Source organism: Argopecten irradians, chromosome 4 (genome assembly GCF_041381155.1).
Source record: "Argopecten irradians isolate NY chromosome 4, Ai_NY, whole genome shotgun sequence".
Lineage (NCBI taxonomy): Eukaryota > Metazoa > Mollusca > Bivalvia > Pectinida > Pectinidae > Argopecten > Argopecten irradians.
Genome location: NC_091137.1, coordinates 19,802,833 through 19,816,194, shown reverse-complemented (window position 1 = coordinate 19,816,194; position 13,362 = coordinate 19,802,833). Strand labels below are relative to the sequence as shown.

General features: G+C 36.2%; 1 protein-coding gene across 4 annotated transcripts in view; it reads right to left on the bottom strand.

Annotated features, from left to right (window-relative positions):
* LOC138320873 (ecotropic viral integration site 5 ortholog-like) overlaps positions 1 to 13,362 on the bottom strand; it is a 75,536-nt gene that overhangs the window by 9,226 nt on the left and 52,948 nt on the right. For 2 of the 4 annotated variants that reach the window (XR_011208259.1, XM_069264153.1), the window contains exons 11-19: positions 4,457 to 4,517; positions 4,148 to 4,201; positions 2,548 to 2,718; positions 2,052 to 2,207; positions 1,687 to 1,833; positions 1,342 to 1,509; positions 813 to 959; positions 513 to 608; positions 109 to 249 (exon numbers count right to left, since the gene is read on the bottom strand). Coding sequence is in view for 3 of the 4 variants with exons in the window: in XM_069264153.1 (XP_069120254.1) it covers positions 112 to 249; positions 513 to 608; positions 813 to 959; positions 1,342 to 1,509; positions 1,687 to 1,833; positions 2,052 to 2,207; positions 2,548 to 2,718; positions 4,148 to 4,201; positions 4,457 to 4,517 (1,138 nt within the window). In the remaining variant the exon portion in view is untranslated. The remainder of the gene's footprint in view (positions 1 to 108; positions 250 to 512; positions 609 to 812; positions 960 to 1,341; positions 1,510 to 1,686; positions 1,834 to 2,051; positions 2,208 to 2,547; positions 2,719 to 4,147; positions 4,202 to 4,456; positions 4,518 to 13,362) is intronic. The other 2 variants (XM_069264150.1, XM_069264151.1) reach the window with 1 other exon arrangement.

Sequence of the window (13,362 nt, the reverse complement as noted above, 5' to 3'; positions counted from 1 at the left end):
AAAATAAAATGGTTTACTTGTTGTTGTTGACATTGAATGCCACATTGAAAACTAAACACAAACATGTAAGGTAGACAGGGAAATTAAGACAAGAGAGAAAACACCCACACGCTAGGATCGGTCATGTGCAGTAGAGCATGCAGACTGAGGGACGTCACACACCTCATCCTGAAGGTCATAGATACGATTCTCTAAATCCTGATTGTCCACCTTACTGTCCAGACGGTCAGCAGTCAACAACTCCTCCTTCTATAACATTAAAGATACGTACATACCAATGACAATTTAGTTGTTTTTTCTCATGAATTTTAATCATATATATATTTCTTTTGAATATTTTTGTCATACATGTATCAATAATATATGTAATTATTATGTAATGAATGTAATTATTTATGTAATTCTCTAAACATTTTAATGTTTTTCTGTTTCTTTGATTACACCTCATTTCACCCATATCTTTACCTCTCCTATCTTTAATTCTACGATCTGTTAATCACACCAGACCTTACCTGTATCTCCAGCTCGGCTATCTTCTGTTTCAGTGTGGCCACAAATTGAGCGTGTTCAGCCTCCTGTATCCGTACCATCATGGAATCTTCTTTTCTCTGAATATAGTCAAATATACAAATGTATAGTGGCAACTGTAATCTGCAGCTATTTACCAACAATAAAATCTTGTTTCTAAATCATGTTAAAGAAGCTACACTTTATCTTGTTGGAGTTACTTCCCTTTAATTATGAAGAATTTTGTCATATGTAACATTTCCTGCTTTCTTTTTTCACATGTAATTTTAACTCTGAAGTCATACCTGAGTCTGTAGATCGTCCATTTTTCTATTAAGCTCCTGAATTTGATGTTTATAATCTTTCTCTAGTGTATCTTTTTCCTCCAATTTGGATTTCAATGTTTTGTTTTCATCGTCCATTCGGCGTATCTGGTTTGTGCATATATGGTTCTGTAAAACAATAAATACAAAACTTGTAACAAAGACTAGAACATGATGTATTTCCTACGGCCAAAATCTATCCAAAAAATCTGCCAAAAAAATAAATACACTGGAAATAACAATCTTTAATCAACAGGGATATTTTCTGTTCATCTTAGTTCAACAGATAATGTATTTATATATTTATATATCCAATACTGAATGGACAGTGGGCTATACTCTTAAATCATTGTAATAAACAGACACACGATAGCCTCAATAAATCATTGGATTTAATGAAGAAACAATTGTTTTACTAAAGGTTGATGTTGGCTTAATGTGTACATTACAGACCTTGTAGCTGGCAAGCCACTATTAGGAATCAGAAATCTGGGTTATATTGACAACATACCTGAGTTTCAAACTCCATGATTTTCTGTTTGCTTTCCTTGAGATCAGACAGACTGTTTGCCTCACGGATTTTCACCGTCATCAGTTCCTCATTGAGCTGTTTGAGCTCCTGCTTACTGGTCTTTTCCTTGGGGGATACAGGGTCTCTGGTCATGTTTTCTATGTGTTTCTGTAACATAACCAACATGGTATATGGCTTTAAAATAATTGTTGAACAGTCATCCAATATTGATATATCTGGAGTGATCTTTTTTTATTGCATATGAAACCAAGGATATCTCTACTAATAAATACCCTGACTACAATCAAGATTTTTTTTTATATATTTCACTTGTTCAGAACCCACCTCCCATAGCGATTCCAGTTCATGCACTCTCTGTCTCATCTCTTTGAGCGACAGATTAGCCTCCGCTTCCCTCAATTTAACAGCGATCAACACTTCCTGTAGGTTTTGTATGTCGTTACTGGGCGCCCTCTGTAGTTGTAGATTTGTCTGCAAGGGGAGACAATCACACAGCTTTTAATATCAGAAATCAACAATCAATGTTATTCCTATACATCCAACATCTTATGGAATGAATTCAATTAGATTTATTGAATATTATGACAAAGCAAAAATTTGAACTCATGAAACATCAAAAGGGAATCTGGATAAATATTAAATGACGAAAAAAATCAATACAGAATTTAATGTTTGCAATAAATACTCACATCTTCTAAATCTTTAATTTTTGACCTGAGTTCTTTGACTAGAGAGTTGGTGTCTGCATCTTTTAGGCGCAGTGCAATGAGTTCCTCTTGGAGCCCTTGTATCACAGATTCGCTCTCATCCTCATCTAGGGAGCCAGCATTAGCTATACTCAGTCTCTGAAGGGGAGATAATCATAGACTATTATTTAGGGGAGATAATAACAGTATTAATGGAAAGGGAGACAACTACAGCAAGGGAGATAACTACAGAATATTAGGTATAGGGAAATAACTATAGTACTTCAGAAAAGTGGAGATAACCACTGAACATCAGGAAAGGGAGATAACTACACAATTAATGAGAATGGGAGACAACCACAGCACATCCGTGAGGAGATAATCAGATAATCATGCTACATCAGGAGATAGAAAATAACAGTATATTAGTAGGGGAGGTAACTACAGTAAATCAGGAGGGGAGATAACTCCAGTATATCAGGAATAAAATCAATCTTACCCGTTCTTTTACATCGTCCAGAAGAGTATTAGCTTCCTCTAACTTGCGAGTGGTGTCAGCAAGTTTTTGGTTGGTAGTGGACAGCTTGTTTTTGAGTGCGTAAGTTTCCTCCGCCTCTGTAGCCCGAGTCACCTGATCATGAATCAGCTTATCGGCCAGCGATGATGACTCCTACAGAGTAGAACGTTATGTCAATGTTGGAAAAGGAAGATAAATCATCAGCCAGTGATGATGACTCCTACAGAACCTAACATTATATATAGATATTGGACAGGGTAGATAACTCATCGCCCGAAATGATTCCTACAGAACAAAACATTATATAAATATTGGAAAGGGAAGATAAATCATCAGCCAGTGATGATGACTCCAACAGAGTAGAACATTACGTTAATATTGGAAAGGGTAGATTACTCATCAGTCTGTAATGAATCTACAGAACATAACATTGTATAAATATAGGAAAGGGTAGATAACTCATCGGCAAGCAATGACTCCTGCAGAACATAACATTGTATAAATATAGGAAAGGGTAGATAACTCATCAGCCAGTGATGATGACTCCTACAGAACGTAACATTGTATAAATATAGGAAAGGTTAGATAACTCATCAGCCTGTAATGACTCCTACAGAACATAAAATTGTATAAATATAGGCAAGGGTAGATAACTCATCGGCTAGTGATGATGACTTTTATATATCACAATGGATTTTTTTCACACACATGAAAATTAATTTGGAACTTAACAACATTTAACCTAAAGGTAAAAAAACATTACTCATTAACAGACTGGTTACTCAAGTAATATATTGGGCAACACTGAAACACATGTAAAATACATTTCATACAAATACATGTACATCCATACAAAACTTCACTTTTTTCTATACAGTCTAACCCACTTAATACAAACTCGGATAGTACAAAATCCCGTTTTATACAAATGGAATTGAAATCCTTTGTAAATAGTATTCAATATTCTTGTATTCATTGCCTGTTTAGTAAATGGGTTAATACAAAACCAACGTTTTACACAAAGATGCTCCGAGTCACATAGGTACTTTTTGCATTGTTTAAAACTCACATGAAGCAAAGTGCCAAAACCAGGTATGCCGAGTTTCATCATACATACTACAATTATGCGTATTCAGTAGACAATCCACACACAGGGGATAAACAATTTTCAATAAAACAATAATATATCTCAATCCAAAGTCTCACTTTGTTTCATTTATGTCTTTGTTGTACTAATATTAACCCACTTAGTACGAATCCTGCATAATGCGAAAGATTTCAAGGGTCCCCATGAATACGGGGGTTTCAAGATACCAAAAAGACGTGGGTAAAGTTCAATTTACCGTCGATTAGTCCCAACTTCCGGTGATTATGACATTATGAAACTCATGTCAAATGATGATGTCATAATCACTGGATGGTGGGACTAATCAACAGTAAATTGTACTCTACCCACGTCGTTTTGGGATCTCGAAACCCCCGTATTCGTAATAACCAGGTTGGACTATATACATATACATGTGTATTGTAATGTGAAATTGATATGTAGCTCCATGGTAATACAACAACAAGTGACACTTACTTTTTCCAGTGTGTCCACACGCTGTCTTAGCAGACGGTTCTCGGTCCGCAACCTCTGTTATAAAACCAAGCAATCCTTCATAACATTATTATATACTTATGTATCTACCACAAGCATGTTTAAAAGAATATTTACATTTTGTTTAGTTTTGTTTCTTTTTTTTTCTTCAAGCTGAGTTAATTGCCTGACTCAGAGAAATATACCATGGGATGAGTGTCAAAAATCCTGACAGCATGTATCTTAAGAATGATAGAAATGAAGTTTAATCACAGATGTTGGTAATAGGGACTGTAGCCTAAAATAACTGACCCTGAGCTCAATTTGATCTTCATTCTCCTTACTCTTCAGGGCGGTGTAATCCTTCTCTATTCTGAAATAACAAAAACATGAAACTAGTGGCTTTGTAATTAGAACAAATACATACAATAAATCAGCAGATAGTTAACTGACAGAATAGAGAGATCACTACATCAGGTAATAGCTACCAAATTGACCAGGTTTTTAGACTGATTTAGCTGACTGGGATTATCTCCCTTTATAAACAGGGCCCTGGCTAGGGTTACATTGAAATCAAATGTAGTGATATATGGCTACCTTGCTTGGCAGCATGCAGGAATTTGGGAAAGCTTTTTTTCCTCAAAGACACAACTGCTAACTGAGAGACAGAATCTGCCAGAGTTATGGACTGCAATCTTAAAGCACCTTGGAACTTTATCTATAAATCTTATTATGATCAACTGCAGTTCCCAGTACTGGTAGAAAATGACACAACAGTGAGGAGTATAAAATAATGGGGAATAAAGATGTGGGACAGAACAGGTAACACTATACTTAGGGGTAAAGGAGGGTATCAGTTCATCATCTAACTCCCTCACGCTAAGGAACTGTCACGCCCAGCCCTTTAGAAGGGCTCTGATCCGCAGCGATACCTCGTTGTCCCCTCCCTAACACAGGTATGTGTCGACTGGTTAGCTCAGAATGGGGTGTACAGTTGATATAGTCATATGTCATACAGTCTATAGACACTTGTCTGTGAGATTAAATCTCCACAAATCTACAACTGACATTTGATCGGAGATACCTGACAGCAGCATATTAACTTACCTAACATATCTGATATATGAATCAGAACTATGAAAAAATTGTAGCTAAGTATATCTTTTGTTCACGCTAAAAATCAAATCTAAGAGTTTAAAATCATAATCTGTAAGATACATTCTCACTATATAATAAATTACATAAAATCAAACTCAATCTGAACTTTTTAAATGATATAAGTAAATATATAAAGTTAATAGCTAAAGTGACTCCTACACTATGAGACACTGTTGTGACTATTATAAGCCTGACTAAACTTAAATACAATCAATAACAATACTATTTTCAGTACATGGAGAAATTCAATCAGGTGTGAAATCTATATATACAAGGTAGATCTGATAATCATCTGACTGTATCCAAATGTCAACAAAAACCTGACAAACATCCCTGTTTAACTGGACTAAAGACCAACAAGTGTTAACGGCCAGTCAGCTCGCCATGTCAGAATTCTAAACCTTTATGGGGAAAAGTGACAGCGTACACTTCTAGAAAACTTTGGTTTTGGAACTTGTTTGTTTTAATCAGAATTTTGTTTACCGTCAAACCTGTCCATAAGGACCACAAAGGGACTATACAGGGAAATATGGTCTAATTTAGCCAAAAAGGTCTATATACAGTCACGTTATACAGTAAAACATGGTTATAACGAACCTCTGACAACCGTAAGAATTACTTCGCTATAATCATGGTTTATTATACATATATTAGGAATACATAATATGTTATAACGTTATCATAAATTTGCTGTAAGTATGTTTATGATCAAGCTGTATTACTGTACATGTCATATTGTGTTGAAATTTGGCCATTTTGGATCACAATTGAAGTGGTCTTATAAACAGGCAGTTGTTATACAGAAGTGGTCATTAAGGCAGGTTTTACTGTGTATGTATGGTAACTGTTATCATTTAAATTGATATCACATTTGTGACTTCCAAGGTACAATTTGTTAATTCATGAATCAGCTAGGTGTTAACATAATGCTTAAATGTGTCTTTTGTACAGGTAGAAATACTGAATACTTTTCTGTTAACATTTCAATTGACTTCACTAACTATAACCTTTCCATTGACTTCATTAACTATAGCATTTCAATATACGTACATGTACAGGAGGTGGTGACATTTTACAGAGCTACACCGGCTGACGCCAGGCGTGTAGATGTGAGACACACAGCTGTGATCATCATGTGTTATAAAGGAGACAGATTGATTGTAGGGACTCTGAAAGTCAGGATCACAGGGAAAGTGTGATACAGTATGATAAAATATGATACATTAATGGTATATCATAACAAGAAATCACACAACTAACTCGCAAACACTGCAGCTACATAAATCAGGTTTTAATTATATTACAGTTCAACCTATAAGCTTGTATTTGTGTTCTGGTGAATATCGAGGGCAATTTTAAACAGGTCTTCTGTGTAGTGGCTGATGGCTAGCTCACTCAACAATTGGCTTAGTTGTTATGTAAACAGCTTGCAGGATCAGTTTAAGGTAGGGTCTTCTGTTAGTACCTACATACCAGCTTCCTAATCAAACAACTTCACAGCACAGAACATCGCATGTACCAAGCTCTGATCTCTCCAATTACATAAAAGGGCAAACTTTTTTTATTTAAGCCAGTTTTCGACTTAATTTTGTGGTCCCTTATCCATATATGAATCTGCTTATACCTCTTATGTAAAACTTCTGCCCCAGTCCCTATATGTAACGTCTATGTAGTTCACTAATAAATCACACTAAGATCTGCCATAAATCAGACAAGATCTATATATAAATTAGACCCAGATCTACCGGTATAACAATCCATATCCATGATCCTGATTTGGCATTGACACACACATACCACACATTGTTACTGACCATTGAAAATGTCTATAATAAACCATTAAATTTAATTTAACAGTTCAATTGAAGTGTTATATTGGTAATTAACCCAAACCATAGACAATCCTACTTCAGAATTTCAACGCATATGGGACTTCTCTGTGGGTGCGATACATGGAATATAATTTATTTGTTCTATATACCACACATATCAAATGCAGTAAACAAACGTTCTTTCTAAACTTCGTGATGTTCCCTATCAAAACAATGTCATGAAGATTAACATTGGCAGATTTTAACATTAAATGAAAATTCTTATCAATATACATTATAAATAATGTATTTATATGTCAATTAACGAAAATAAACTTTCACAAATTACTTGGACTGAAAATGTAAATTTGCATGCAAAAGAAAGTTGGTTTACAACTGTATAATAGTGGTCACCATCAGGAAGTTCAAATATTTATTGCTATTTTACAGGCCGGGGGTTACAAGCTATATAGTTTATGTAAGTATTGATGTTAATTAAATATTATGACACTCCGACTTTAACTGGAAACACTAAGTCTGGTATGGCCAGCCTTTTTGGTAAGATTTTTGTTTATAATGTAAACAATAATCGTGTTCACAAACACAGACCTTAAGTGGCAGCTATGTTAGAAAACCAATATTTGAACAGCTTAACCACAAACCTAGCAGTATTCACCTGAGGTGAAATCTAGAGCAGGCTTCTCACAATACTTCTACTGTTATAGCTTGAAATATTTAGAGGGTTGAACTTTTAAGTTAAACATGCATCGATAACAAGAGAGTGCACATTAAAGAATGTAGTAGAGGTACATCATTTTTCAAGGCTTTTAAGAAATAATACTAGACGTCAATGTGTTGTAATGAAATGATAAAAATTCCAGCACAAATGCATTTTAATGGGCAACAAAAATCATCACCATTTTACAGTAAGCTGGTGACATTCTGTGCATTTCACTGGTACGCCCTAGCTTCATTGCTGATGTGAACATGAGCCTTATAATACAAGTCCGACTCCATATTTACACTGTAGGTTTTATGTACTGATGCTTTAGATATCATAACCTGCCATAAAGGGCTGCCTGAGATTGAAGGTGAACTGTGTAAGGATTAGCCTATATCACTAAACATACCTACAATTGTATGTTCTATTTTAGATCTGAAGAGGTTCTTGAATGACATTCCAAAGATAGCTGAACGAATAAAATAGATTGCACACATAAGGTAACATTTAATTTCTGTCAACAGTTCGATTGATATTGGAAGTTTTATGTCATTTACAGCCATGTATAGATATTCATACAGATATCTGACCCCTTCACCACTTTACAGACAGTGACACTATTTATGTGTGGACAGACCTATTTCTGAACTAAATGAAATCTTATACATACCTATATAATTATATATGTATGTTACACTCAAAATTAAATCCTACCCACCCCTAACATCAATACATGATGACCTTGATACCTGGGTGAGGTTCGTAACCGAGTTTAATCTAGATAATTCTGATTAATAGTCAGGTGAAGTGAATTCTATTATAAAATGCCGCTCAGAATCTTATTAAAACTCCCATCATTTTATTAAGTGAAAATTCAGAATAACAACAGATTCTTGGATTTTCTTTTAGATTTAATGCTACTTGGCGTCAATGATTTAGTAGCTATGGGGCTCTAGGGTCATTTCCTATTTTAATCAGAGTCATTGCAGTGCTCCACAAACGCTGATCAATACATGCAGGATGAGCAGCATAAAACAGTAGTACAGCAGACAATACGCCAAGTCATTCGATCAATAAATGCTGACACATGTACCACTGCATGAGAATGAATTCCATTACAACACAAAACATCTCTCATCTTCTAACTCATGGAATTTTTCTCACGGCTGTATTTCTAAAAAATTTGAATTGTATGAAATCAAGTTAGAAGGGTGTAATGTTTAAATACTCAAGGGAACAAATCAATGATGAATGAAGAAGGAAAAAAACAGAACAGATGTATATTTGTTCATCTGTATCTGAATGATTCTGTTTATATAATACTTGGTGGACTATTACAGAAATTGTTGCAGTGTCATTATTTATTCAAGGTGATCAATCATTTACTATTGATCAAGTTAATTTACTTATTAACTATAAAAGGAATTCTATATTCAAGTAGTAAAATTATATCGTAATTAATTTAGATGACATACTCTTGGTTTATATATTTCAATAGCACATAGTCATATATCCTATGTGAAAATGTCCAATCCTTGTATTTTTGAAGTTCAGCATTAATAAAGGACAAGTTGACCTGTCAAATGTCACAGGCCCACACTGGGATGATAAAGTCGGGACTTCTTTGTTATTTACTCTATCTATGTATTAGAGGATATATGTAAGACAGGGTCAGGGTACTCTGAGCAAATCATTATAGGGTCCGTGTAAGACAGGGGGCAGGGTGCTCTGAGCCAAACATTATAGGGTCGGTGTAAGACAGGGGTCAGGGTGCTTTAGACAGGGGTCAGGATGCCCTGAGCCAATCATTATAGGGTCAGTGTAAGACAGGGGTCAGGGTGCTCTGAGCCAATCATTATAAGGTCGGTGTAAGACAGGGGTCAGGGTGCCCTGAGCCAATCATTATAGGGTCGGTGTAAGACAGGGGTCAGGGTGCCCTGAGCCAATCATTATAGGGTCGGTGTAAGACAGCTGGGTCAGGGTGCCCTGAGCCAATCATTATAGGGTCAGTGTAAGACATGGGTCAGGGTGCTCTGAGCCAATCATTATAGGGTCGGTGTAAGGCAGGGGTTAGGGTGCTCTGAGCCAATCATTATAGGGTCGGTGTAAGACAGGGGTCAGGTTGCTCTGAGCCAATCATTATAGGGTCGGTGTAAGACAGGGGTCAGGGTGCCCTGAGCCAATCATTATAGGGTCAGTGTAAGGCAGGGGTTAGGGTGCTCTGAGCCAATCATTATAGGGTCGGTGTAAGACAGCTGGTCAGGGTGCCCTGAGCCAATCATTATAGGGTCAGTGTAAGACAGGGGTCAGGGTGCCCTGAGCCAATCATTATAGGGTCAGTGTAAGGCAGGGGTTAGGGTGCTCTGAGCCAATCATTATAGGGTCGGTGTAAGACAGGGGTCAGGGTGCTCTGAGCCAATCATTATAGGGTCGGTGTAAGACAGGGGTCAGGGTGCTCTGAACCAATCATTATAGCGTCGCTGTACCACAAATCTGATCCTCCTAATTATAAGTGTTGTGATATTTCCAGTGGGAACTCAGGGATTAGTGATACCAACTAAATCTTCATTTATCAATGACAAATCTTTAAATATGACATTTTGTTTAAGTTTCAATGTTTCACATTCTCCATTTCAAATGTAAGTCAAACCTGTCTATAAAGACCCCCCCCCCCCCCCCGAGGTCAAAAATGAGAAGTATAATAGTATTAGCTACAGTGGCTAAGCTGTGCCACATTCCCTATATGTGTTAGGGTAGAAAATAACATGGTTTCTAAAAATATGGCAAATATATATTAGTAAATAAAAAGAGTTCATTCATTGGAACATTAAAAATATTGTGGAAAAGCAGACTTTAATACTGTTTTATTGTTTAATAACTCTATAAAGCATCATTTCCAAAAGAATGCTACATTGTGTACACTGTATCAAGCTGTCACAACAAAGAGAACTTTTACAATGAAGTAAAAGCCTGACTTAGGTATTATGTGATGTAAATTAAGTGTGTGCAGTCGGTTCCCTGGGGTTGTACGCTGTCACAGTAAGTCTGCAGCTTATTTATCAGGTACTATAGGGTGACACCACAGGCTCTGACAGTATTGTAGTCATGTTAACCTCAATAAATTCCATAGACTTTATGATAATACATACAGACGAAATAATATGGGAAAGACAACAATTAAAACATCCATAATTAAACAATATTGTAGTTGGTTTATCTGTTCAGTTACCTATGTACAAATAAATGCATTCAAGCCTGCTGTTTCCAGAGAAGATGATGACAGGGAAAAGCTAAGAGACCTGGCCCCGATTTCTGGAAAAAAACTTGAGTGAAAAATGAACTTAAGTTAAAATTATTAACATAGATTACATAATAGAAATAACTTAAGTTTTGACTGAAGTTGTTAATTTTGTTTCGAGAAATCGGGGCCAGGACTTTAAGTCATCTTAAAGGTGAGGGTTTGCTATACATGTTCTAATGAAATAACAAACACATTTTATCATAATGACTAAGGTGTATAGACTCAAATATGCTCATCATTTTGAGGGCTGTTGTTGCTATAGTAACCCACATAGCTATATAAAATGGAGACTTTTTGTAAAAACTTACCCGTCATTTTGAGGGCTGGTATCGCTATAGTAATCCACATAGTCCACAAAATCCATGAGATGAAGACAAAACTAAGGTGTGACTAAGGTCTCAGAGGGGTCAAACCCTAAGGTCAAAGTTCACCATGTCTTTATAAGCGAGACAATTACTCTGCCCGAGGTCCATATGTAGCACACACTTGTCTCTTTAAAGGTGAAGATTAATTTGGCCTTAATTATCCTACAATTCACCTGTACCTTTACCAGTCCGTGTACCTGTACTTGTAGATATTACAGGTGTAGAGAATGTTGTCGACATTAAACGTACACCCTTCTAAGGTCTAGTTACTCGGAAACTAATTAATACTACTGACTCTAGTCCTAAATACAACCACTGTGACAGGTAATTTAGACTTGTAACACCAAAATGACAGCTATTTCTGCAGATATATAGTAGCCACTTTTTTTCAGCTGAAGAATTACAGTCGAGTTGAGGATATATCGGTGACCAGTATGAGAACGTCACAGGTATCCTATATCCGTAGGTTACACAGATTCATTTCACCACAGGTATGATCTGTTTTGTTTCCTCCTCACAGGTGTGTATTTTACCTGTATAAATACTTAGACAAAATCAGTGTTATTTTACAAGAATGTTGACGATCATATCATTCATATGACAGTCTCTACTATTTTCTATATACTGATATTATCAGTATAATGTTACCATTCTCCTAATTGCATCCAGAAATCCAAAGCACAGAAGATATGAAGTGAAGTTTCTACCTTAACACTGCACACTTACGTGTCACAGTAAAAGTCAACATCTACAGGTAAAAACTAATCCCAGGTACGGAGGCTGAGGGACCACACCACCTGTCGCCAGTACTGATACACCAATATATATAGGTTTTATATGTGATTCGATACTTCCTTAACACCACATTCCTATGTCCTGTCTCAAGTCGACAGAGTTAGATCTGATATTGTATATTCACACTGTCCAGTCATTCCCTTTATTTGACAACTATGTTAATTATCCTTCATCATGATTGTAATACACACGGACAGTCTTCAACATTGACAGATAAGCTTTATCAAAATTCCATCTGTAAAGTCATTATACCGATGTTTCCGGATTATCTCATACATGAGGTAAACTTCACAGGTAAAACCAAGGTAAACACACTCATTTCTAGAACTTGACTTCACCAGTACTCCAAGGATTCTTCTTGATACCAGACTGTAATTACTCCGGGGTCTAGGAATTCAACATTGAAATCAGATGAAGGTAAATGCAATAAATGTCCGCGGAATTAACGACATTGTTACCTGTACAGGTAAACCTTCTGTACCTGTATCAAACGGTCAGCTGGTCTCAGTAGAGATTCTGTGATAGTTAAACCTGGCTGATGTTTATTTGTCCTGAGATGAAGAGATACCATTGAATTCCTGACCTACCCCAGCTAAGAGGTCTACTTAAATGTCTTTTGTAGCTGACTTGATTACAGTATAAAATCTAACTTGTATCACAAATAAAACGATGAAGCTATAAACAGATGTACACAATCTTATCACTTCAGGTGTTTAACACAGGGTGACCCTCAGGTGGTCCTTGCTCCTTAATAGTCGATGGTTACACAAGTTGGCCCTCGTATTCATAATGGCTTTAATATAGAATGGCCTCCAGATCCAAACTCCTTGTTCAGTTTAAATAATTTCTCCTAGAAAGTCACAAATGAGGTGAAATCATTTTGCCTTGAGTACGATATTGCTCTCCACACTGTTCCTTATATTATGTGTGTAAACATCTCCCTATATATAGTAAGGAGTCCAGTGTCTTGATTGTACATCTTTTACTTTCTGATCAATTACAACTGACATTGATGAAATACGGCCAGAAACCATATTTTATCACAGAAATGTGCAGATGTCGATACA